The sequence below is a fragment of the Prunus avium genome, chromosome 8 (assembly GCF_965620075.1).
Source record: "Prunus avium chromosome 8, drPruAviu1.hap1.1, whole genome shotgun sequence".
Lineage (NCBI taxonomy): Eukaryota > Viridiplantae > Streptophyta > Magnoliopsida > Rosales > Rosaceae > Prunus > Prunus avium.
The window spans coordinates 34,809,188-34,834,019 of NC_142291.1; the positions used below are offsets into that span (position 1 = coordinate 34,809,188).

At 39.8% G+C, this 24,832-nt stretch overlaps 5 protein-coding genes and 1 pseudogene across 6 annotated transcripts; 5 read left to right on the forward strand and 1 right to left on the reverse strand.

The window, feature by feature from the left end:
• The first annotated feature begins 343 nt into the window (after positions 1 to 343).
• On the forward strand, positions 344 to 1,629 carry LOC110754688 (putative anion transporter 5; annotated as a pseudogene).
• A 1,509-nt stretch (positions 1,630 to 3,138) lies between these two features.
• Positions 3,139 to 4,659, forward strand: LOC110754664 (putative anion transporter 5). The gene has a single exon (XM_021955765.2). It carries the CDS (start codon positions 3,201 to 3,203, stop codon positions 4,533 to 4,535), a length of 1,335 nt encoding a protein of 444 aa, XP_021811457.1. The 5' UTR covers positions 3,139 to 3,200; the 3' UTR covers positions 4,536 to 4,659.
• A 940-nt stretch (positions 4,660 to 5,599) lies between these two features.
• On the forward strand, positions 5,600 to 10,175 carry GLR2 (glutamate receptor 2). Its single transcript, XM_021955802.2, is given in 8 exon segments — positions 5,600 to 5,832; positions 5,963 to 6,728; positions 6,834 to 8,167; positions 8,271 to 8,548; positions 8,728 to 8,759; positions 8,845 to 9,239; positions 9,525 to 10,010; positions 10,012 to 10,175. Coding segments are annotated over 7 exon segments (2,808 nt in total). The 5' UTR covers positions 5,600 to 5,832; positions 5,963 to 6,478; the 3' UTR covers positions 10,045 to 10,175.
• Positions 10,176 to 10,335: 160 nt separating this feature from the next.
• HSK (homoserine kinase) lies at positions 10,336 to 11,758 on the forward strand. Its single transcript, XM_021955805.2, has one exon. The coding sequence runs from the start codon at positions 10,483 to 10,485 to the stop codon at positions 11,593 to 11,595; it is 1,113 nt and encodes a 370-aa protein (XP_021811497.1). The 5' UTR covers positions 10,336 to 10,482; the 3' UTR covers positions 11,596 to 11,758.
• A 1,634-nt stretch (positions 11,759 to 13,392) lies between these two features.
• On the reverse strand, positions 13,393 to 17,561 carry LOC110754703 (monosaccharide-sensing protein 2-like). Of its 2 annotated transcripts, XM_021955803.2 has the most exons (6): positions 17,104 to 17,561; positions 16,691 to 16,909; positions 15,842 to 16,408; positions 14,512 to 15,443; positions 14,220 to 14,407; positions 13,393 to 14,014 (listed from the first exon to the last, which is right to left on the reverse strand). In XM_021955803.2, the coding sequence occupies exons 2-6, from the start codon at positions 16,767 to 16,769 to the stop codon at positions 13,570 to 13,572; spliced, it is 2,211 nt and encodes a 736-aa protein (XP_021811495.1). In that variant the 5' UTR covers positions 16,770 to 16,909; positions 17,104 to 17,561; the 3' UTR covers positions 13,393 to 13,569. The 2 variants fall into 2 exon arrangements, with proteins under 2 accessions (XP_021811495.1, XP_021811496.1); XM_021955804.2 differs by lacking the exon at positions 17,104 to 17,561 and having other exon boundaries at positions 16,691 to 17,048.
• A 3,340-nt stretch (positions 17,562 to 20,901) lies between these two features.
• Positions 20,902 to 24,812, forward strand: PHT3;3 (phosphate transporter 3;3). Its single transcript, XM_021955759.2, has 6 exons — positions 20,902 to 21,507; positions 22,539 to 22,888; positions 22,963 to 23,006; positions 23,916 to 24,130; positions 24,221 to 24,345; positions 24,433 to 24,812. The coding sequence occupies exons 1-6, from the start codon at positions 21,370 to 21,372 to the stop codon at positions 24,485 to 24,487; spliced, it is 927 nt and encodes a 308-aa protein (XP_021811451.2). The 5' UTR covers positions 20,902 to 21,369; the 3' UTR covers positions 24,488 to 24,812.
• The last annotated feature ends 20 nt before the right edge of the window (positions 24,813 to 24,832 follow it).

Below are 24,832 nucleotides of genomic sequence, written 5' to 3' on the forward strand. Positions count from 1 at the left end.
TATATAAATTATGGGTAATTTTCTTACCCCAAAAAAAAAATTATCAATTGATTGGTTATTTGAGCAAACAGAGTAAGCTATGTCATGTCACTCAAATTTCACCAATTGTGCCCATAATATAGTTAAGGCTCCATGCATTTTCAGCTTCCTTTCGGTAGTAAAACATGGGTTTTGATTCTCATTTATAACTTGTAGTTGTCTTTTCATGCATGTTGACATGAACTGACCACCCATATACACAGATTTCCAAAGGCATGAACTTCCTGCTATATTCTTCTTCTAAAAGCACTTCTTAATAAAGGAAAATTTTCACTGTGCCACTTGCTCAGAATACCAGTGAATTATGTGGACAAGATCTCCCAAGCGTTATTTGATTGTAACTCTAACTTTCATCAGCACATGCATTTGCAATGTAGAAAGAGTGGGATTCTCAAATGCTTACACAGCAGCAGCTGACGCTGCTGGTGTGAGCCAATCAAGCAAAGGCACTATTATGGCTATGCCTGTTCACAAGTCCCTGGAGGCTGGGCAGCTCAGAGAATAGGAGGGAGGTGTGTTCTTCTCCTCTCATTTGTGACATGGTCTCTAATTTATGCCTTTGTCCCGTTAGACCCCAATTGTGTCACGATGATGGTTTTGGCTCGGTTGCTTCTTGGTGTGGCACAAGGCTTCATGTTCCCTTCAATCCACTCTGTTCTTGCTCAATGGGTGCCTCCACATGAGAGGTAGATCTGTTTCTTCTGGAATGTACCTTGGTGCAGCTACAGGAATGCTTATGGTTCCAAGCCTTGTGAAGTTGAGTAGCCCCCAATTTGTATTTTTGGCTGAAGCAACTTTAGGTACTATGTGGTCTGTGGTTTGGCTCAATCTGAGCTTCCAAAAGCTATAACTGGGTTTGGAGAAGTGTTGTTGCTAATCAAAGGGGGTCATGAAAAGATAGAAGTGGAGGATCGGGACGAACGAAATTCTAATAGAACAGAAAATATCCCATGGAAGAGTATTTTTGGGAGCTTACCAATTTGGGCTATTGTAGTGAATAATTTCACTTTCCATTATGCTTTGCATGTGATGATGAATTGGCCCCCAACATACTTTGAACAAGGCCTCCAGCTTAGTCTTCAGGACATGGGGAGTTACAAGACGGTGCCTTATTATCTTAAAATGTTCATATTCTCAAACATTGGTGGAGTGACTGCTGATCACTTGATCACAAAGAGGCTCTTGTCTGTGACTGCAACCAGGAAGCTTTTGAACACTTCAGGGTTCATAGTTGCTTCTCTTGCATTGATGACACTGCCCATTTTCCAGAACTTCCCTTGGGGCTGTGATTTGTTCTTATGTGGCCCTTGGTTTCTTGGCACTAGGGAGAGCTGGGTTTGCTGTGAATCACATGGATATTGCTCCCAAGTATGCAGGAATTGTGATGGGAGTGTCTAATACAGCTGGTACATTGGCTGGCATAATTGGGGTGATCTCACTGGGAAGCTTCTTGAAGCTGCTAAGTTTGCTCATTCGGATCTTTCGAATCAGGAAAGTTGGAGATCAGTATTCATGATACCAGGGATGCTTTGCATTTTGAGCTCACTTGGGTTTTTACTCTTCTCAACTGGGGAGAGGATTTTTCACTGAGGTAGGCTTGTTAAGAACAGATATCATCAGCCTTTTTTTTTTTTAATGATTTATGAATTGAATATGTACTGCATTCCTGTTATATCTAAATGAATTGATCATATAAAAATTCAAGTTTTCAGCTTCAGTGAATTTGGAAGGCTTATATTTGTTAGCATGAATAGCTTGAAGCTCATTGGCTCATTCTTTTCCACTTCTAAAACATAATTGTGATGATTTATTGAGGCCCATGATTCATTCAGTCATCTCTGGCTATAACCCAAATTAGCATGTGCATAGGTCCGTCCCTATATGAGATTGAGACGGAAAAAAAATTCATGTAGAAATGTGTGAATTCTATGAATATCACGTCATCGTTTAACGGAAAACTTAATAATCAAACTATGAAAATTATAATAATCAAAATTTAGGTATGAGACTGTATGAGATATATTTGTACATTGATAACTGATACGAAACCTACAAACTTCTGACAGTCACCATTTCTAGAGATACAGTGTATACAAAGAACATATGCATGTTACTGAGATCAAGGGAATAAATAAATGACTATAAAAGTTATAGTTCTTAGCCTTAAGCTATGTTTGAACTCCATGATGATGAAATGGAAATAGAGCTATATCTAATTTGCTCAAAATTCAATAGGGAACCGATATGTCTGAAACAGGTGTTCAATTTACCAATTCACATTGCAAAGATGTCAGTGCCAACACAAACAAGTAAACAACACTAGCGTACACCCACACACCAAATAACTCCTTTCGAGAAGCTGATCATGATTCATGGCCATGTGAGATCATGATCTCATAACACAAGTGCTGGGTTGGGCTCGCTGACGTGATGCATTTAGTCCACTTATTGAAGATGGGCTTTGAATGTGAAAGGGCTAAATCCACTGTTGGATATGGCCTTATGTGTTTGATGGATGGCAGGTCCAGTTATTTGTACTGATTCAATAACATTACAAAAGGGCCCATTAAAATAATAATAATAATAATAAATTTTCATCCTTCTTCATGCTACATTCTTGCTGCCCTTCACACTGTCTCCCAAACTACGTTCTTGGAAACTGGTAGTTGACAACGGCGATCCCGTTCATGTTTTCCAACTTGTAACAACTAAAATCCACCCAAAACAAAATTTATAGCAACTGGAATTGGAGGTTTGCAAAATCTTTCGATGTTAGGAATATGAGATACCATAATTTCTGTAATTATTTTGTTTTTTAGGATTTAGATTATAATGTTTCCATTCAAAGACAAAAATAAAAATATTAAAGAGATGAGCTTTCCTTTCATAATTGATATTAACATCAATGAGCCAAATATATTAAATTAGAAGCCATTTTCATGACATGTTTTTGTTATTGTTTTTGTTTTTAATAATGGAGATTTAGATAGGTAATGGACCCAATAATAAACACATATTTTCATGCATGTTGACATGAACTGACCACCCATATACACAGATTTTCCAAAGGCATGAGCTTGCCTCCATGTTCTTCTTCTAAAAGCACTTCTTAGAAAAGGAAAAATTTTCTTTGTACCACTTGCTTAGAATACCAGTGAATTATGTGGACAAAATTTCCAAAGCGTTATTTGATTGTCACTCTAACTTTCATCAGCACATGCATTTGCTATGTGGAAAGAGTGGGGTTCTCAATTGCATACACAGCAGCAGCTGATGCTGCTGGTGTGAGCCAATCAAGCAAAGGCACTATACTCTCTACATTCTATTATGGCTATGCCTGTTCACAAGTCCCTGGAGGCTGGGCAGCTCAGAGAGTAGGAGGAAGGTGTGTTCTTCTCCTCTCATTTGTGACATGGTCTCTGACTTATGCCTTTGTCCCGTTAGACCCGAATCGCGTCACAATGATGGTTTTGGCTCGGTTGCTTGTTGGTGTGGCACAAGGCTTCATGTTCCCTTCAATCCACTCTGTTCTTGCTCAATGGGTGCCTCCACATGAGAGGTCTAGATCTGTTTCTCTTACAACTTCTGGAATGTACCTTGGTGCAGCTGCAGGAATGCTTGTGGTTCCAAGCCTTGTGAAGTTGAGAAGCCCCCAATTTGTATTTTTGGCTGAAGCAACTTTAGGTACTATATGGTCTGTGGTTTGGTTAAACTATGCTAGCAACCCACCTCAATCTGAGCTTCCAAAAGCTACAACAGGTACTGGGTTTGGAGAAGTGTTGTTGCTAATCAAAGGAGGTCATGAAAAGATCAAAGCGGAGGATCGGGACGGACAAAATTCTAATAGAACAGAAAATATCCCATGGAAGAGTATTTTTGGGAGCTTACCAATTTGGGCTATTGTAGTGAATAATTTCACTTTCCATTATGCTTTGTACGTGATGATGAATTGGCTCCCAACATACTTTGAACAAGGCCTCCAGCTTAGTCTTCAGGACATGGGGAGTTACAAGATGGTGCCTTATCTTAACATGTTCATATTCTCAAACATTGGTGGAGTGATTGCTGATCACTTGATCACAAAGAGGCTCTTGTCGGTGACTGCAACCAGGAAGCTTTTGAACACTTCAGGGTTCATAGTTGCTTCTCTTGCGTTGATGGCACTGCCCATTTTCAGAACTTCCCTTGGGGCTGTGATTTGTTCTTCCCTGGCCCTTGGTTTCTTGGCACTAGGGAGAGCTGGGTTTGCAGTAAATCACATGGATATTGCTCCCAAGTATGCAGGAATTGTGATGGGAGTGTCTAATACAGCTGGTACTTTGGCTGGCATAATTGGGGTTGACCTCACTGGGAAGCTTCTAGAAGCTGCTAAGTTTGCTCATTCGGATCTTTCGAATCTGGAAAGCTGGAGATCAGTGTTCATGATACCAGGGGTGCTCTGCATTTTCAGCTCACTTGGGTTTTTACTCTTCTCAACTGGGGAGAGGATCTTTTGAATCCGGAGGTAGGCTTGTTAACAGCAGATATCATCAGGCTTTAAAAAAAATGATTTCTGAATTGGATATGTAAAGGTCTGCATTCCTGTGAAATGTAAATGAGTTGAACATATAAAAATTCAAGTTTTCCGCTTCAGTGCATCTGGAAGGCTTATATTTTGTTAGCATGAAAGCTTGAAGCTCATTGGCTCATTCTCTTCCACTTTCAAAACATAATTGTGGTGATTTATTGAGGCCCATGATTCATTCAGTCATTTCTTGGCTGGTTTGTCTTAACATAACACTAGCTAAATATCAAGATTACCATTGGAGCAGGGTCTATGCAAACTGGACATATTTTCAAGCATCCTTCTGTGAATCAAGCAGAATTTATGCTAAGGTGCCATAAGAAACTTCCTTTTAGAAATAGACCATTTTGGTTGTATAATTCAAACCATGAAAGTGTCAGTGGCACATCAGGAAAGAATTTGCAAACATAGAATTGAAACACCCTTGAAAACATTGGTTGTTCACTAGATTGATTGAATAAACACCTAAGCACAGATGATTCATAATTTTAAAAAATAAAAATAAAAATTGGGCCATTGATTTTATGTTAGAAAAGAAAATTAGATGTGACTAACATTGCAGATGCAGTTTTATGTAATCAATATGTTTGATCACAAAGAAATCAAACATATTGTGAATCTATGATTGTTATTGATTCTCTCATGGTAGCCATGCTGTTTGGTAACTTCAAAAAATCTAAGCAAAAGTAGGGAAGCTTCTACTGATCTGACAAAAGCACCACTAACTATAGACCTATTTTAGTAAATAGGCCATGTAAGGTGTAAACCTTCAATCCAATTTCAGACCACTTTTATCAAAGCAACTCAGAGACAGCATGTTATAATATTCCTTTCACCCTGCCATGGTATAACAATTTATCCAATGGTACAAATACCAAACTTACACTAATTGTCCATCACCATATCTATGATTCAAACCAAAGAATAATAACATTACAAAAGGCCCCATTAAAAATAATAATAATAATAATTGTCATCCCTTAAACTACATTCTTCTTGCCTTCACCCAACATCACCATCCCTGTCTCCCACTATATTTAAACAATTCAGCCATTGTTCTGAAGAGTGACTGATACAAAAAACAAGCAAACTCAGTACAACTCCACAAAGATCAAGTGGAAAACCATTTGCCCAAGTTGCTCTCTTTCCCCAGTTTGAAGTATTCTCATCACAAGAATTAAATAATGGAACTATCTTTCCCTCTGCTCCAATTGGCCTCCTCCTTTCTTGTGAGTTTTGACTCTCTAGCTTTACTTTAGTGAGTGTTCATTTTTCTTTATATTTAATTTATATTTCCTTTTCTGTCTTTGTATGTCACTTGCTATTTCAATTCATTAATCTATCTTCCTTGCTTTTCAGAATAGGTGGTTGTGTACCCCAAACTCTAAGCTCTGCCTCTGGTTCCTCTTCCTTGTCTACCCCCACCCCCCTTACTTTAACTTTGAGGTGAGTGTGGATTCCTTGAGACACACTGAAACCACCTGAGTTTTCACTTTTTTCATGAGATGAGCTTCGTGGGCATTCCTTATATGTCCAAGATGTTACTTTAGTGAGACAGATTTGTGCTTTTGGTTTGCCCTATTGTCTGTCTGTTGCTTTTGGGTTTCAAGTAGCACAGCTCATAATTTTGATTATTTATTGCGTTTGGTTCTGTTTGTCTAAACTTCCAGTTGGTATTTCTCCTTCTTTATGCTTTCTGAATGATGGGGTGGTGCTGTTTTGCTCCTAGTTGAAAATGCTACTGCTTGAGTTTTAAGTTTCTTGTAGTTCACTTTGACATAGAAAGTGATGACTTTGAAGTTGAATTTGGTGGTTCCATTCATTCATTTTCTTTGAATATAAGAAACTTGGGGAGGTGCTTAGAATAGTATCACAATGAATCTAGTTTGGGTCGTTTCAATACTCATTATCTGCATACCAGGCTCCACAGAAGGGGCCTCAAGACCTGCTGCCGTGAACGTTGGAGCTATGTGCACAGTAGGCACCATCAATGGAAGAGTCTCAAAGATTGCCATTGAGGCTGCTGTGAATGATGTGAACTCTGATCCAACCATTCTAGGTGGAACTAAATTATCTATAACTTTTCATGATTCAAACTTTAGTGGATTTCTTGGCATCATTGGAGGTAATTATTATTATTTTTTAAATCTTCTGTATGCCTGCTGTTTTAACTAATTGGGCTGTCTCAAGTACTTTGTATTTATAATGCTTATTTCATTGTTGATCACAGCATTGAAGTTCATGGAGTCTGATACAGTAGCTATAATTGGCCCACAAACTGCTGTGATGGCTCATATACTCTCACATCTTGCAAATGAACTTCATGTCCCTCTATTGTCATTCACAGCGCTGGACCCCACCTTATCAAGTCTGCAGTACCCTTACTTTGTTCAAACTGCACCCAATGATCTGTTCCAGATGGCTGCTATTGCAGACATGGTTAGTTATTTCGGTTGGACAGAGGTGGCTGCAATTTTCACTGATGATGACAGCGGTCGAAATGGTGTTGCTGCATTAGGTGATAAACTTGCAGAAAAACGCCACAAGATTTGTTACAAGGCAGCACTGCCACCTGACCCAAAAGCAACTAGAGATGATGTTAAAAATCAGTTGGTAATGATTCGAATGATGGAGTCTCGAGTGATTGTTCTACACACATTCGCCAAATCAGGTCTCGTAGTTTTTGATGTCGCCCAGGAACTTGGGATGATGGAGAGTGGATATGTATGGATAGCTACTGCTTGGCTATCCACTGTTTTAGATTCAACTTCACCTCTTTCTTCAAAGACTGCCAACTCTATCCAAGGTGCTCTCACTCTTAGACCACACACACCAGACTCAGAAAGAAAAAGGGCTTTTATATCAAGGTGGAACAAGTTGAGTAATGGCTCTATTGGGTTGAACCCTTATGGTCTATATGCCTATGACACTGTCTGGATGCTTGCTCATGCTATAAATTTGCTTTTGGATCAAGGGGGCACCATTTCCTTTTCCAACATCACTAGTCTAGGTGGTCCTAAGGGAGGAGGGACTGTGAACCTTGGTGCATTGAGCATTTTTCATGGTGGGAAGCAGTTGCTGGACAACATATTGCAAACCAATACGACCGGCCTGACTGGTCCTATAGCATTTCATCCAGATAGATCTCCATTGAATCCTGCATATGATCTCATTAACATAATTGAAAATGGATATCAAAGAATTGGATACTGGTCTAACTATTCCAGGATATCTGTTGTAGCCCCTGAGACATCATCAAACCGGTCTACTTTGAACCAACACTTACACACTGTTGTATGGCCTGGAGGGACAACAGTCAAGCCTCGTGGGTGGGTTTTTCCGAACAATGGAAAGCAATTAAGAATTGGAGTACCAAATCGAGTTAGCTATCGAGACTTTGTATCACGAAGAAATGGTACTGATATAGTTGAAGGATACTGCATTGATATATTCCTTGCAGCTATAAAGTTGCTTCCATATGCAGTTCCATATGAGTTTGTTCTGTTTGGTGATGGTCTCAAGAACCCGAGCTACTACGAGTTTGTAAACATGATTGCATCAGGAGTAAGTAAAATTTAACAATTACAAGATACTGACTTATATTCTCACAGAAAAATAAAATGGTGACCCATAAAACTTCTATCTGATTTAAGACTTTGTTTTGTAGAAGTTTGATGCTGCTGTAGGTGACATTGCCATCGTCACCAACCGGACAAAGATTGTGGATTTCACTCAGCCATATATAGAGTCAGGGCTAGTCGTGGTGGCTCCAGTTAGGAGGTTAAATTCGAGAGCTTGGGCGTTCTTAAAGCCATTTAGTCCACTGATGTGGGGTGTCACAGCAGCTTTCTTCCTGATCATTGGATTTGTCATGTGGATTTTGGAACATAGAATAAATGATGAGTTCAGGGGCCCTCCTAGGAAACAGATTGTTACAATCTTATGGTATGTACTTTGTACATTGAACATTCTGACCCAGCTTTTGCATATACTTACTAATTTGTAGGCTATGATTCGTGGTGGCACAAAAGCTGCAGCTCATGAAAGTTGAACTTCTATTGAATTTGAATGCAAATAAACTTATACAACTTGTTCTCATCTGCCTTCATTCTGTTGTTTTTCAGGTTTAGCTTCTCTACCATGTTTTTTGCTCATAGTAAGTTCAATTTCGGTACTTCATGTTGTGTTCTTATACCAAGAACTTGAAAGCGTGTTTAAAAGATCCATCTTCGAACTTTCAGGAGAAAATACGGTGAGCACGCTAGGTCGGATGGTGCTGATCATCTGGCTTTTTATAGTTCTAATAATCAACTCAAGTTATACAGCTAGCCTGACATCAATGCTCACAGTACAACAACTAGAATCCCCCATTACTGGAATTGATACCTTGGTAACGAGCACCGAACCTATAGGATACCAAATAGGGTCTTTTGCTCAAAACTATTTGGTTGAGGAGCTCAACATCCCAAGATCTAGGCTAGTTCCTCTTGGCTCACCAGAAGCATATGCAGACGCCCTTAAGAAAAGAACTGTTGCTGCTGTGGTTGATGAAAAAGCATATATAGAACTCTTCCTCTCAGAAAACTGCATGTTCTCAATTAGGGGGCAGGAGTTCACCAAAAGCGGGTGGGGATTTGTGAGTATTTCAACGTAGTTTTCTTTAACTTTTCCAAAATTTTCTTCACTATATGTTGTCAACATGAACATTTTCCGGTTTAGTGTCAATGAAACACATATTTGGTTGACCATTCTCCCAAAACATGCTCAATCTGATCATTCTTTTGTTAGACTGTCTGATATGTTACGTTACGTTATCAGACTTCGAGTAACTGATCAAGTGAAACAAAACATAATTCCTTATGCTACAAATAACTGATAGATGTGCGAAGTCTGAGTGTTTCTGCTACATGGGTTTTTGCAGGCATTTCCAAGAGACTCTCCTCTAACCATTGACATGTCAACCGCCATTCTCACCCTATCGGAGAACGGCGATCTTCAGAAAATTCATGACAAATGGTTGTCAAGAAAAACCTGTGCACAGACCTCTGACCTCATATCAGACCAGCTTCAACTACAAAGTTTCTGGGGACTTTTCCTTATCTGTGGCATTGCATGCCTTATTGCTTTCTTCATTCACTTTCTGTTGGCACTACGCCAGTTCAGCCGGCATTCCCCCGAAGCTGAAGATCAAACTGAGCCTTCCAGCCATAGCAGGAGAACCTCCGGCTCTGCGCGCCTCCACACGTTCCTGTCCTTCATCGACGAAAAGGCAGACGAATCAAAGAACAATAACAAGACAAAAAGAAAACGCAAGGAGATGATGGTATCAAATGGGAAGGAGAATTGTGAAAATGACTCGAGGAATATATCCAAGAGAATACAAATCAACAACTCTCGAGATACACAACAATGCTGACAATGACACTTGGCTAACTCGTTAAACATCATCAAGCCACCTTTCTAATGATAATAAGTTAATTAATCATACCATATCATGTTCTCTCACTCTTTTGTGTTAATTATTAATAGAAAACGGTTGGATTATCAAATATGCTTGTCAAATCTGTTCACCATTTCCAAAAATTGCAAGGAGCATATAGTCCAAGTTGTTAAAACTTAAAAAGCATTTACCATGCAACTGAGGTCTAAATTTTATTCCTCTTTTTTAAATACCGCTTGTATAAATGAATAAAAATTTAGCAGAACCATCATTTGAGAAAACACCAGCCCATTCCAAGAGCAGGAAAAAAAAAACAATGAAAAATTGAAAATTCCGGCCCAGCCCATAAAATTCTTCAAAATCCGTCCTTTCCAAGCTCACCCATTTACTTCGACAGCCAAAAACCCCACCTGACCGAGCTGCTCACTCTGCGACAACAATGGCGATCTGCCACCAATCTCCGTTCAAACTCTTCACTACAATCCCATCATCATCTTCATCGTTGAAGCCCAAACCCCTTCTCAGATGTAACCTCTCCCTCCCCTCCAGACCCTCCCTCACCTCCACCGAACCCGAACCCGTCTACACCTCCGTCAAGGCCTTCGCGCCGGCCACGGTGGCCAATCTCGGCCCGGGCTTTGACTTCTTGGGCTGCGCCGTCGACGGCCTCGGCGACTTTGTCTCCCTTACCCTCGACCCGCAGGTCTCGCCGGGCGAGATCTCCATCTCTGAGATCTCGGGCGACCACAACTCGAAGAAGCTCAGCAAAAACCCACTCTGGAACTGCGCGGGAATCGCAGCCATTGAAGTGATGAAGATGCTCGGAGTCCGCTCGGTCGGCCTCTCTCTCACTCTGGAAAAGGGACTGCCTTTGGGGTCCGGGCTCGGTTCCAGTGCGGCGAGCGCAGCTGCCGCCGCCGTTGCAGTCAACGAGATTTTCGGTGGAAAATTGGGGATCGATGAGCTTGTGATCGCGGGCCTGAAATCGGAGGAGAAGGTCTCTGGTTACCACGCCGATAATATCGCTCCGGCGATTATGGGAGGGTTTGTGTTGATTCGAAGCTACGACCCGTTGGATTTGATTCCGCTGATCTTTCCGGACGGTAAAGAGCTGTTCTTTGTGTTGGCGACGCCAGAGTTTGAAGCTCCGACGAAGAAGATGAGGGCGGCGCTTCCGGCGGAGGTGGGGATGGCCCACCACGTCTGGAATTCGAGCCAGGCCGGGGCGCTGGTGGCGGCGGTGCTTCAAGGGGACTTGCCGGGGCTGGGAAGGGCCTTGTCAAGTGATAAGATCGTCGAGCCACGGCGGGCCCCGCTGATTCCCGGCATGGACGCCGTGAAGAAGGCGGCTATTGAGGCCGGGGCTTTCGGGTGTACGATAAGCGGGGCGGGGCCCACCGCGGTGGCGGTAACAGATGATCTGGAGAGAGGGAAAGCGATTGGGGAGAGAATGGTGGCGGCGTTTTTGAAGGAGGGGAAGTTGAAGGCGGCGGCGAGTGTGAGTAGGCTCGACCGGGTTGGTGCCAGGCTTGTTAGTACCATTCCCAGATGAAAGTTTTGATTTTTTCATTTTGGGTTGGTTGAGAATTTAGATGGGTGTTGTAAACAATGCAAGAAAGAAGAGTGTTTGTGTTCTTGTGGCATTTTGTATTCACAACAAGATTGAAAATGTGTAATGAATGCGTTTTGTCACAGCCTTTTTAACTTTTTCTAAACTTCCAATGTCTTCTTCTTTAATGGCTCCTAGTTGAAAATGCTGCTGCTGCTGCTTGAATTTTAAGTTTTTGTAATCAACTCTTACATAGAAAGTTATTTTCAATTCAACTTTCTACACTATTTCCTGTTGTATTAGATCTTTTACCTTTGAGATCAATTGAACCTTGAAATTTGCTTCTGTGTTTGTTGCTTCTGTGAATAACAAGAGCTTTCTGGAAATCTGAAAGCAGAAGTTAGTGATCTTTCTGGTTTTGTAAACAATGCAAGGAGGTGTTTCTGTTTCCGTGGCATTTGTATTCACAAACAAAAGAAAAATTGAAAATGTGTAATGAATGTGTTTTGATTGAGCACCAAATTTTTACTGTCCCACATTGTAAATGCAGTTGGCTCGTGTCAATCTTTGCTGCAGATTCTTAAGAAATGCTCTAAAGTTGTCAAACTTTAATTGGATGTTTGATGTGTGAACTCACGGTTGGTGAAGCTACGATTTGAGCTCTCTGGTGGTTATAACTTATAAGTGGTGGTTGGTCCTTAAATGCTCAATGATGGTTAGTACATTGTTTACCAAATTCTGATAAATGGGGTCCTTTTTCTTTGTTAAATCCTCACTTTGATCATTCTCTTAACGGTATGGCTCTCCAGTTTGTGTTTTGCATTGGCAAAACTCCCACTATCGTCATTTTTGTTCCATTGTTAAGCGTCCTAGGAGCCTTTGTCATTGTCATGATCATTCGGCCAATATTATGGCTTGCATCACGGTTGTGCCGTCCCATGGCCAGAGCTAGGCTTTCCTCACCTCAGCCTCCTGGCCCTCTGCCTAACCAAGGCCTGCACGAAAGGGATCTCCGGGCCCTTCCAAGAGTCTCATATAATGCAGCAGGTGATGCAAGATTCACAGAATGTGCAATCTGCTTGATGGAGTTTGTGGACGGAGATATAATCAGGGTGTTGCCTTATTGTGGTCATGGATATCATGTGAGCTGTGTTGACAGGTGGCTGAAGTGCCATTCTTCATGCCCGTCCTGTCGTGGCACCGTGGCTATTATAGAAGAGAGGTGCCCAAAATGAAGTTGATTTTGAACTCATAGATTTGGAGTTTGGAGCTCTAAAGAAGGGCAACAACATTTTCTATGCAAGTTTCATTTTTACCACAGAAAAAATGTGGGAACTGTATCTGGTTCTGTTAATTTGCTAATCTTACATCAAAATGGTCAGCCACTGAACATGATCTTCAGTTGAAAACTTTTGTACTTGGTTCCTCATTTCCTTTGTGCGTTTAAGATTCACTTGTCAGCATCAGGACATAAAATACAAAAACAAAGGATTTGAACTCATTCAGAAGGTGGGTTGAATACAGAAGTGGAGATATGCGGGATCAAACTAGCAAACAATCTTTTACCCCATTTGTTTGCAGGAAATTTAACCGCCTTCTTCGTGTGTATCCCATTTTTTAATTTACTTTTTCTCTGAGATTGAGATTGTTCCTGCCACTGTCAGATTAGGAACTGTTCACAACGAGAATAAGAAGATAAGAATCATCACTGGACATGCTTAAAATTTCATGTCGAAATTGGGATTGAGTAAAACAAGCCCTTTGCTATGAAGTAATCCCACAAATTTCACTCCGAACACATTGTACACAAAAGCTCTTGAAGTTATTTATATCAGGTATAACAAATGAGGGATAATTATACATGAGCCTTTCTACGGGGATCGATTGTACCAATTACAAAGTAAAGAAAAAGTAAATTTGAAGCAAAACCAGGACGATAAAACAGCCATCAAAATTTTTAGTCCACCAAGGACCAAGTCAATTTTTCTTGGCAGCTGCAGCCTGCTTTGCACCAACGGAGAAGAACTCGATAATCACTTCAAGGGGCATGCCTTTGGTCTCCGGAACTTTCAAGAAAACAAAAATAAAAGCTATGACGCACACCACCGCGTACATGCCAAAAACACCACCAAGACCAACAGATTTGAGCATCACAGGAAGTGAGTAGGTGACAATGATGTCACCAATCCAAAACGTGAGGGCACATATGGCAATGCAGAGGCCTCGAACTCTGGTGGGGAAGATTTCTGCACAGAGTATGTTGGGGATTGGCCCAAACCCCATAACAAAGAAACAGAAGTAGAGCACAACACCAACAGTCGAAACTGATGCATTCACAACGCTGCCCATATTCACAAGACTTCCAAGGACAAGGATGACAAGAGATGCTATCAAGACCGGGATTGTGGTGAGCAGCAAACTCCTGTATTGTGATACATAAAGTTAATATTAACTTAAAAGCATTCTGAATGATGATTGACATCTTATTCTGCGGGAATTTTTTCTACAAGATATTCATATGAAGTTAATAAATGTTAAAAAGAAAGAGCCCCAAAACTTGTCAGGGCCATGTTAATTCAAACAACGTGTCCATTCAGCCAAGAACCAGAAAAACAATAATAATTTACCTTCTGCCAGAGATATCCATGAGCCTCATGGCAACAGCTATACTAGGAAGCATCAACAAGGTTGTTACTGCACTGATAAGCAGAGATGCAGAAGCTGAACTAATGCCCAAGTTTGAAAGAAGCACTCCAACACCTGCCTGCTCGAGAATTTGTGGAGTGTAGTAGAGAACCCCGCTTATACCAGAGAACTGCATTTTTTTTCAAAAGATATAAAAGGTGCAAACATGACCGGCCAAGTAAAATAGGTCACAACCACAACTCTAGAGGTTTTTCAGTAAATGTTAATTATTACCTGCTGAAGTATCTGCATTCCAACCCCAACAACCAAAGCATGCTTGACTCCTGGTTCGAAAAGATCACTCCAAGTTGGCCCTTTTGCAATAGCTGCAGATGGGTGAATCATTGCTGGTCCAACTGGATGCTGATTCCTAAGCTCTTTGGAATAAAGCGCAGGTTGACTCACCAAAGCAGCCGCCTGGATGAACTCACCATCTGTCGGTGCATCACCACCAGGAACCGAAACAATAGATCCACGACGAGATGCAGGGACACCCTCCTGGTGCAAATAAATTCTTTTGAATCCTCCTTCCTTAAGTCCATCCTGGCCTTCTCTCTCAGACCATTTCCATGCCAGCTGCCAACCGCCACCAATCCCGGTGCTACCAGCTCCTTCTCCACCAATGAGACTGTTGTTTCTCATGCTAGCAAGGCTCCCATGGGGAGGTGGGCCCAGGTCCTTTTCAAGGCTCGTTGTCTGACGTGATATCAATGGACTGTGCAAATTGTCATCAGAATCACCACCAACTGCATCAGATGCGTAATCGTCTCCTTCTCTGGCGAGGCTCTCCTCATCCCACTCTTCTTGTCTAGCCTGATTCCCTCCCACGCTGAACATGCTGCCAAAGTGTGGGAAAAGCATACTTCGCATGCTTCCTGTATCAGGGAGCTTCTCATGTACACTGCCAAAGAGAGAGACAAGAGGATCAACAAGCCCACTTTGGTTTACCATGCTTGCATGCCGAGACACAAGTCCAATGGTGCTTTGATCAGTCACAGGTCTGGCAACCCAGGATTGACCTCGTTCAGGCCCATATAATTTGATTTTATCCTTCTCAGCAGATAAATCATGGTCATCAGCAATGTCATCGGCTGGGCCAATTATGTACTCCTCAAAAGATGTTTCACCCGCAACTCCAAGACCCTCAACAAGTAAAGCCATCTCACCTGTTGATCTTAGAAGGATCAATACCATTCAAACAATGCAACATTGTAAATAAAACAGTTATTTTAGTGAAGCAAATAGTGACAGTATTGAGACGCTTTTCTGCCCATATAAGGCTATAAGTGAAAGGAGTCTTGATTTCTACAACTTTGTCTGCCAAACTGTATGACCAGAGGGTCAAATAGCCCAAAAAATAACCCATGAGCAATAATACGTACTTTCCTACTAACAAATGGCTACCCTCGCCAGATGATGCAGTCTAAAGTGAGAAAGAGAGAAAAAGCACAAACCACTTGAGTAAAAAGTTTCATTCCATGCAAATAAAAGAGAAAATAAATCAATTTCTGTATCACAGCAGTGACCAATTATTCATAGATAAATTCAGAACAAAATGACTAACCAGAGACATCTTCTCTGCCACGCAGCCTCTGTAAAACGTGCTTGGCCTCAAGCATCCGCCCCTTACTTACAAGCCATCGTGGAGACTCAGGCAAGAAAAATACAGTCAATGCAAAATAAACAAGAGAAGGAATAGAAAGAACCCCAAGCATCAACCTCCAGCTTGGTGACTTTGTTAACGACATCCCAAAAACCATGCAATATGACAAAAACATTCCCCCTGAGCCAGTGAACTGGGGAAGGGTATTCAACGATCCCCTTATTTCAGGTGGTGCTGTCTCAGATATATAAAGCGGAACCAAGGTAAGTGCCAAACCAATTCCAAATCCATCTAAAAGCCTTGCCAAGAGAAGGATATAAACATTGGGAGCCCACAGCATTACAATACCACTAAGGAAGTATAGGACAGAAGAGATTATAAGCACAGGACGGCGGCCTAGCCAGTCTGCCATGGCTCCAGAGCATGTTGTAATCAAAGTTGCCCCTATAAGTGACATAGCCACTATCAGCCCTTCGACAGCGGGATCACTTTCTAATTTGAATTCCTTCTTTATGTACAAAACAGACGCTGCAGCAAAAACAGAAAAGGTCCTTCAAAATGTAATTCGGTAGCAAAAATCACATATTCTTAACTTAAAAGAGAGTCATGGACTACCAATGAAGTAAATTCCAAGGCTAGGCATGAAGTAAACTTTTGATTAGCAATCGAAACAAAGCTAAAGAAGCAAATCTTCAAAGCATCTAAGTTGACTGTTGTTCTCAATCTAAAAGAGTCAACTTTCAATGTTGAAAAAAGGCAGACATAAAGCTATTGATACTCTCCAAGTACGAGTTGAAAGAGTAGATTTACCTGCGATAGTAGCGTTGTCCCATCCTTGCAATAAATTACCAATAGCAGCAGCAACAGCCACAAGCACAGCTCCCCTCATCTTCCACTCAACACCCAAAATCGATTGCTACCCTCTTAAGCAAGTCTCACCAGTAATTAACCAATCCAATCAAAAAAACCAAAAACCCAGATCAAAGATCAATGATTTGAACCCGTTCTTGATCACCAAGTTCAACAATCCTGGCAAAAAAATGATCCACTATCAGTACGAGGGAGAGAAGCATAGGTCATTGAGGTTAAGGTGTTATAAGACCACTGGATCAAAAGCTAAATATCATTTATAAAACAAGCCAAAACTCAAACAGAAGCGCACGCGTAAGCAACCCAACCCAAAGAAAACAAACAAACAAAAAACAAAGGCGATGAAGGTTTACCTGAAACATAGGCGTTTGATGGGTGAGTGGCGTGCTGTCTGTAAATGCAATCACGCCGTCAAAAGTTTGAGACTTTGAGTCCTAGTTGATGATATTTTCTTCTCTTTTTTCCTTTTTATACTTTCCAAGACAACGAAACGCAAATTATTTAAGAAAAACAAACGATCTTATTCGCCAAGAGAAAAGGTGGTAAAGCAGAAGAAGTAGCCAAGAGGAACAGAGGTAAGCCCTTTTGGGAACAGAGCGGTGACTGTTGGACACCTGCCCTTGTCCTCCTCTCTTGGCCTTGCACGTCACTCTCCCTGATCAGATTGCTGTTACGTGTTCCGTCATCTTTCACTATCTGTAATTTGGCCCTTTTCGAATTTTTCTAAAAAGAACTCAACTTTATTTTCCAACTTTCACACACCCAATGAACAGAGTTGCTCTGTTCTCTTGAGCAGCAATGCACAAGAGTATCTGAGAAGGGTTTTCAGAGAATGGAAAACTTAACCAAGTAGCCAGGCCAAGGCCGACTCCTAGGTAGGTTAAACAAACCCAATAGAAAAATAAAAATACTTAAGAATTTGCTAAAAAAAATTTGGTACCAACAAAAAATTCCTTAACTTTTAGCCAGCAAGCTCAGCACAACACAGCACCAACCCAGCTCAGCGCTTGAATATTCCAATTTTCCATTAATGTCATTATTACCTAATGGACAAAAACTAGGAACAAATAAACAAAGCAAAAACGCAAGACCATGTCGGCGATTTGGCAAAACTAAATAAATAAGCATTAAACCAAAGAATATTAGAGTCCCTGTTTGTGTGTGATTTGTATTGAATTAAAAATAATAAATAAAGCCAACGGGTCTAACCTAGTTGTCTTCAGTTTGAACTCTCGTGTTATCGTGATACTGTGTGTGAAAAATTCTTCTATCTTGTACCATAAAAAAACCAATCATTTAAAATAATGATTTGAAAGACGAAATAAATCGAATCGGATTCGTATGAATGACAGTGAGCATGACCTTGTTGTAATGGAATACAACTAGCGGACTAGGAATCCACCACTAGTACAGTTCCAATAAGCAGGGATCACCGCGTCCTCTGCTTTAGTTAGGCTCAAAGGTTTCTTTTTTCTTTTTTTATTTTTCTTTTTATTTTGTGCTTGTCATATTTCCCTACTTTTTCTTCTCTTTGTCTTGGGACCCTTTTTTTTTTTTTTTTTTTTTTGGTTTTTTTTTTCCATTAATTAGGCTGGTTTTTTTTTTTTTTTTTGGTATTTACCTTTTTGTTGGTGCATCAAATCATGAGTGAAGGATTTGCACAATTGCACCCAACAAGTTGTAGGGTTTATTCCATGGTTGGTCTGTCAAGTTTACTAAGAATTTGCAAGCCCCACTTGTGTGTGGGTCTTGTGATGGATGTGGTGGGGGAATTGTGGCTTTCAATTATTTATTTTGATCTATGATGTCATCATCTAGTGTTAATTATATGATTTTATTTTGTTGGTCATGGTTCAAATCATAGATTTTCTTCTAACAGACTACATGGGATTACTAGTTATTCATGGAATTTCAAATATAAATATATTTATCCTAACTAACTTATTTAACCTAATTGCATTGGAGATTGTTAATCAACATAAAAGAAAAGGATATCGATTTTTTTGTGTACATGCGATAGTCTAAACTACAAGGAATGGGGGTTTCTCACACACACACAAAACCAAGATGTCATAGAAATTCGAACTTGAGACCTCTTATTTACAAGTTAAAACCCTTTTTCACAAGGCTAAAAACTGTTGGCTCTTCTTATAATCATTAACAAACTCTTACCGACACTTTTTTACTTAAAAAGAAAAAATCCAATTAATAAAAGTATCCCTTCTTTCTTTTGTCTTTTCAAGTTAACTATCCCTTTTATGTAATTAAAAATTGTTTTTTTAATCATTGTTACAAATTAGCACAGAAACAAGGAGGACACATGAACAATGACCGTTATCGGCAGGAAAATTGTAAACTAGGGCCATGCCATGTGGCCAAAAATATTATTCAAAGAGGGTGCATAAAGGGGACCAAGAAAATTTTGTACCATTTTGCTTGTTGGGCATGTGAGTGATCATGATCCTGTCTATTATGAATATGACATTAAAAAAAAAAATCAAAGAAAGAACCTTCTTCAATACGAGAACAAAAAAAATGAGAAGTTGGGCTCTCATAGCATATTCATCTTCTCCTAACTTGTTTCAATCGAAGAAGGACAAACTATATGGGTCTAAAGACTAAAGACAACACAAGGCAGGCTGCTCTCTAAATTATAAGATTTTTAGTATCTAAAAGCCCATTGGGCTAGACCCAAATCCTATTTTGGTACATAAATTCTTCCTAACATCTTATGTCCCGGCACCCTACCAAAATTGCTACCAACTACAAGTGTATATAACGTTTTTCTTGTAAAAATTAATAACTAGGAAAATACATGAGGTGTGGACACGTGTTAAGCATGCGAAGGAGTGTGGTCATAAGACAAGGATTAGTCTTAAAAAATTTCAAGATGTCTAGTCTAGTGGTACGGTGTGATAATGATATTTAGTTAGTCTTAGGTTAATGCTTCTTGTGGTCGTTTAGTGAATAAATTGTTGTTATTTTGATATTAGAACTGACACTTCCAATGAAACTAAGGGTTTGTTTAAGAGTGATTCTAGATAGGCCAGAATCACTTTTGGGAAGAAGCACATCCCACGTGTTTATTCAGAAAATCACTTTTTGTGATTTTAAGTGATTCTGGGGAGAAGCACCCCTTATACACTTCTCCATAAAAATGATTATTTACCTCTTTAGAATTACTCCCAAACGAGCCCTAAGAGTGTAGCAAACCAACTCGCTACATACACAATTATGTAATGAGGAAGTGATCAAGCGACCTAATTTTGAGGGAGTAATTGCATAATAAATAAATGAGAAGTGAATATAAAATATGTCCATATAAATTGCGTTTTCTACAATGAGAACTTGCTTTATATGTGGACACAATTATAGTCTTTTTTATATAGAAAAATCGATAGTATTTATTGATGAAATTGAACAAGTACAAAGCCACAAAAGTATTGAAATTGGTACAATATCTCTAGTGATCAAATATGTTGATTTGATTTGGAGAGAATTACGCCTAAACCAACAAATACTCAAACCCCTGTTTCAGCAACCTGACGCGCATGTACTCTGACTAATAATACAGATCCACTGCGCAACTGTAGAAACGGCAGATTCATATTGCAGTTGAAACTTAAAATACAAAACAAAGCAAATTCCTAAAGAGTTCTTGAGAATTAAAATAAAATAAAACAAACTCATAAAAAAGTAATAATAGACTAAAACAAATAAAGAAACAGGACTGCTGCTCCATATTCTCTACAGCAACCAAAGAGACGTATAACGCTATACCGGCTAAACCCTTAGTGTCGCACTAGCTAAACCCTAGCCCACACAAACTGACAACTTCCATAATTGTAACTCCAAACTCTAAACTAGAGCCAAAATCATGTGAATGTGGACTAAAAGCGAAGACTAAATAGCATATGAGGAAATGGAGAAGGAAAAGGAAAAGGAAAGGGAAGAGGGGTTGAGAGGGAAGAGAGAGGAGGAAGAGGTGAGGAAAGAGCATATGCAGACACAATTATAGCCATTAGATTAACAGATTCATCATTTTATTTTAGAATGTGAATTTTTCAAAATTCATTAGATTGTGTCCGTGTTGAATGCTAATTACCGGCTATATACATATGCCCGGTATGCAAAAAATTTGTCATGACTATTGTTCCCAATTTGTTGGAACGCGTTGGTCTAAAAACTCCAAAAAGTCCAACTAATTCGTTCACGATCAACTTATGGGTCACGCAAAAAAGGGCAAGGGTTTGATTAGTTGTGAGAGTTTAATTAAAGCAAAGCCATATGGTTGGAACCGTAAACGTGGACGTATAGCTAGCAAGAGAAATCGTCCATGGAATCGAACTTTTTTGTTCAAATCTCCACCGCCACGTAACACCAAGAACCTCCTTTATTCTCCAACGCCCTAGCTTGTAGCAACTACCAAGTAAGCTGCGCCTCTCTCTCTATCTCTCTCTCTATTTGCCTTTGCTCTGTCTCCGTTGGCAGAGCCGCTATTTGACATTTGGCTCCAACCGAAGACTCTATGAAATGGGTTTTGGTCCACTTGGGCCTGGAGCTTGTAGGAATGTGATTATTTGAGATTGGAAGTGAGAGTTTGGGAACAAGGAAAGATCATGAGAAAGGTTGAAGGGAGGCTGTGTGAGGAATTTTCACCTGCATATTATGGGCTCTGCACTGTTGGAGGAATGCTCAGTGCTGGCACTACCCATCTTGCAATCACGCCTCTTGATGTCTTGAAAGTTAATATGCAGGTTCGTTTTCTTGGTTAAGTTTCGTTGATCTTTTTGTTTTACTGTTTACCATTTCTCTCGGGTGCTTGGGTAGTGGTATCTGTGTTCAAGATGAGAACTTTGCCATTGATGACAAGGGTTTGGAGGGTTTTGTTACTTTGTCTGACATTGCTTACTATTTGTTTGTGGAAGTGGAATAATTTTTAGCAATGAAAGGATCTTCAGCTGATCGAGTATTGTTCATGGGTTTAGGGTTTATGTCCTTATAACTGTTGTCCTGTTCATCATGGTTGTCATTCATTTCCCTGATTCCTTCTTGTTGTTATTGTGTTGGATGTCTTTTTTTCCAATACATATTCTGTTGGATGTTTGCACAAAAGGTTCATGCTTAATTTACTTTGCACCAGAGTATGATATTATTATTTTTTTCCCACTACTCCATTCTTATATTTGTCAAGTAAAGGTGAATGCCACCGGATGTCTGACCAATTTTTATTAATAATACATTAGCCGCTGTGGTTGTTTTATTCTTTGTTTATTTATTTTGGGTCTTAGGGGTAGTTTGTGATGAATTGGTACTAAATGCAAGGATTGGCATGACAAATTAGGTAACTATTTGCAGTAGTAGGACACTAAGTTTAAAGTTTTCTTTTAGTGTGTCAAAAACCTGTCCCTGCCTTTATAGATAAAGTGGTCATGTATCTAAAGAATAGAAGTTGCCAGAAAGGGAATGAGCGTGCGGGGAATAGAAGTTGTCATGTCCTCGACTGCCAAAAAGAATAGAAGTAGTTATGCATCACATGGCAGGAATCACAGATCAATAGCACTAACTATCAGATACAAATTTCTGTTCTCTTTCCAGTGATGAAATTTCATGTAGTTGCTTTGATTTCCTTGTATCGTTTCAATTGCCATTTCTACTACTGCATATTCATGTTTCAAGGGATTTGTGTCCCATATTTTTATCTCTTATATAAATTAGTTTCTCTTTTGACAGTCGAGGACATAATTCTTCTTAAGAATGCTCTAATAATGTAACTTGTACACTTTAGGTAAATCCAATCAAATATAACAAGATGGCTTCAGGGTTTTCTATTCTTTGGAAAGAACAAGGCCCTTCTTCTCTTTGGAGAGGTTGGTCTGGGAAACTTTTCGGATATGGTGTTCAAGGGGGCTGCAGATTTGGTCTCTACGAATACTTTAAGAAGCTTTACTCTGATGTATTGAAAGATCACAACATGAGTACCATATTCTTTCTCAGCAGTGCATCTGCTCAAGTATTTGCTGATGTGGCTCTCTGTCCTTTTGAAGCCGTCAAAGTCCGAGTTCAAACACAGCCTTACTTTGCAAAGGGCTTGGTTGATGGGTTTCCAAAACTATATGCAACCGAAGGGCTAGCTGGGTAAGTTACCCCAAAAATTTGATCATTCTTCTCCTTTTAATTTCTCAATCCTCATCAGCTTATCTACACTGCAGCTTTTACAAAGGACTTTTTCCACTTTGGGGTCGAAATCTTCCATGTAATATCTCTATCACTGCATTTTAAAATTTTTCATTTGCTTGCTCGGTAGGATCCATGGCTATGAATTAAAAATATATTGGGTGGTTTGTCACATTAGAATTTCAAGGGTGTGGTATTCTGTCCTGTTTTTTCCAGCATAGTGAACAGATAATGCAGTTTTGAGGTTCATGTCATCTCCCACTTCAATAATGGATTAGTTTCACTGTAAAATCCTATGGTGATGTCTGTCAAATAGTAGTTTAAATCATGGTGGTTTTTGGATATATCAACATTGCTAGAGCTGCATTGTTGCTAGCATGTAGTTGCGTGGTTATTTCCTAGTAGAATCATTCATTTCTTTTGTATCTTCCATTGCTTGTTGATTATCCTGTGAGATTTTGCATACAGAACCTTGCATTTTTTTTTTTCTAATTCCACCAAATAATCGTACTTAGTAATATAGGAATGTGAGCAAAAGGCTACTTGATATCACACATTGCTATTTGATTAGTTATGTTTTTCCCTTCACACAAAACCCCAAGGTGATCATTTGCAGTTGAAAAACCTTCCTACTTTATTAGTACTCATTTTGGTTAAGTGCTATGATCGGAAATGTGAAATCAGGAATAGTCCTGCATCTGTTCAGAACAGGAAAACATGAGGTTTTGGCAGTTACCCTTGAGAATGAAAAATGATACCCTGTGGTTGCGTACAGTAGCATAATGTGTATGGTCATTATCAGGGTGCTACTTGTGTCGTGCCCGACCCAAGGATCAGCTACATGCTTTCTGGCATTTATCATGAGAAAGTTGCTATCTGTTATCAGTTATCGTCATCAAGCACTCAGTAGAGACTGAAGATTAGTAAGTGCTGTGAATTTGATACAAATATTTATTAACTTCTCTGATGTGAATACTGTTCTTCACAGTCTCGATGATAATGTTCACGACGTTTGAGCACTCAGTGGATCTGATTTATCACAAAGTTATGCAAAGAAGAAAAGAAGATTGCTCAAGAGCCCAACAGCTTGGTGTGACATGTTTAGCGGCCTATGCAGCAGGAGCTGTTGGTACTGTTATTTCTAACCCTGCAGACAACATTGTTTCCTCTCTATACAACAAAAAGGCTGACAATGTGATGCAGGTAGCCCTTTGAACTAAGCTTTTCTTTGGTTTATTTCTAGTAATTGAAGGAAAAAGCATCAATTGCATTGGCTTTATATCTTATCTCCAGGCTGTGAAGAACATCGGGCTTGTTAATCTATTTACTAGAAGTCTTCCTGTTCGAATTACACTTGTCGGACCTGTTGTTACCTTGCAGTGGTTTTTCTATGACACCATTAAAGTTCTATGTGGATTGTAAGTGCATTTCATTTGATACAGACACAACAACATATTTCCTTTCCTCCTTTCATCTAATTATAAATTCATTTGAAAAAATTTCAGGCCTTCCAGTGGAGGGCTTACCAGGCGTCTTGAAGAAGCTAACCTATCAGCTTAAGATCATTAGATTAGATAAAGAACAATTCAATAGGATCACTGTCTTTGAGGATGAGATAGTCACTCCTTGGGGACAGCAATTACTACAACTTTGATCCTTCGTTATGTCACGGTTCGTTCCCGGTATAGGTGGCATTTTGAGTTGAGAGTTTTGTTGTATCCAGGGTTTATTTTATCCATAATATTTGAAGGTCATGCAGTCTAGCTTCATGATACTCTATGATTTTGGGTACATAAGATAAGATGTAAATAGCTTCTGCATGCTTAATGCTTTATGTTAATGTGCAGCAGCAGCAGCAGTTATAAAATGTGATCCTGCTTTGAAAGACATTTTGTATACTTGAAA

Bases quoted from the DNA above. Each gene is read 5' to 3' on its own strand.
- LOC110754664 (XM_021955765.2), top strand. From the start codon at position 3,201: ATGTGGACAAAATTTCCAAAGCGTTATTTGATTGTCACTCTAACTTTC.
- LOC110754703 (XM_021955803.2), bottom strand. From the start codon at position 16,769: ATGAGGGGAGCTGTGCTTGTGGCTGTTGCTGCTGCTATTGGTAATTTA. The intron at 15,444-15,841 runs GTTAGTCATTTT...TAAGATCAACAG, and splicing joins TGGCAGAGAAGATGTCTCTG to GTGAGATGGCTTTACTTGTT. The intron at 14,408-14,511 runs GTAATAATTAAC...AAAAAAATGCAG, and splicing joins GAATGCAGATACTTCAGCAG to TTCTCTGGTATAAGCGGGGT.
- HSK (XM_021955805.2), top strand. From the start codon at position 10,483: ATGGCGATCTGCCACCAATCTCCGTTCAAACTCTTCACTACAATCCCA.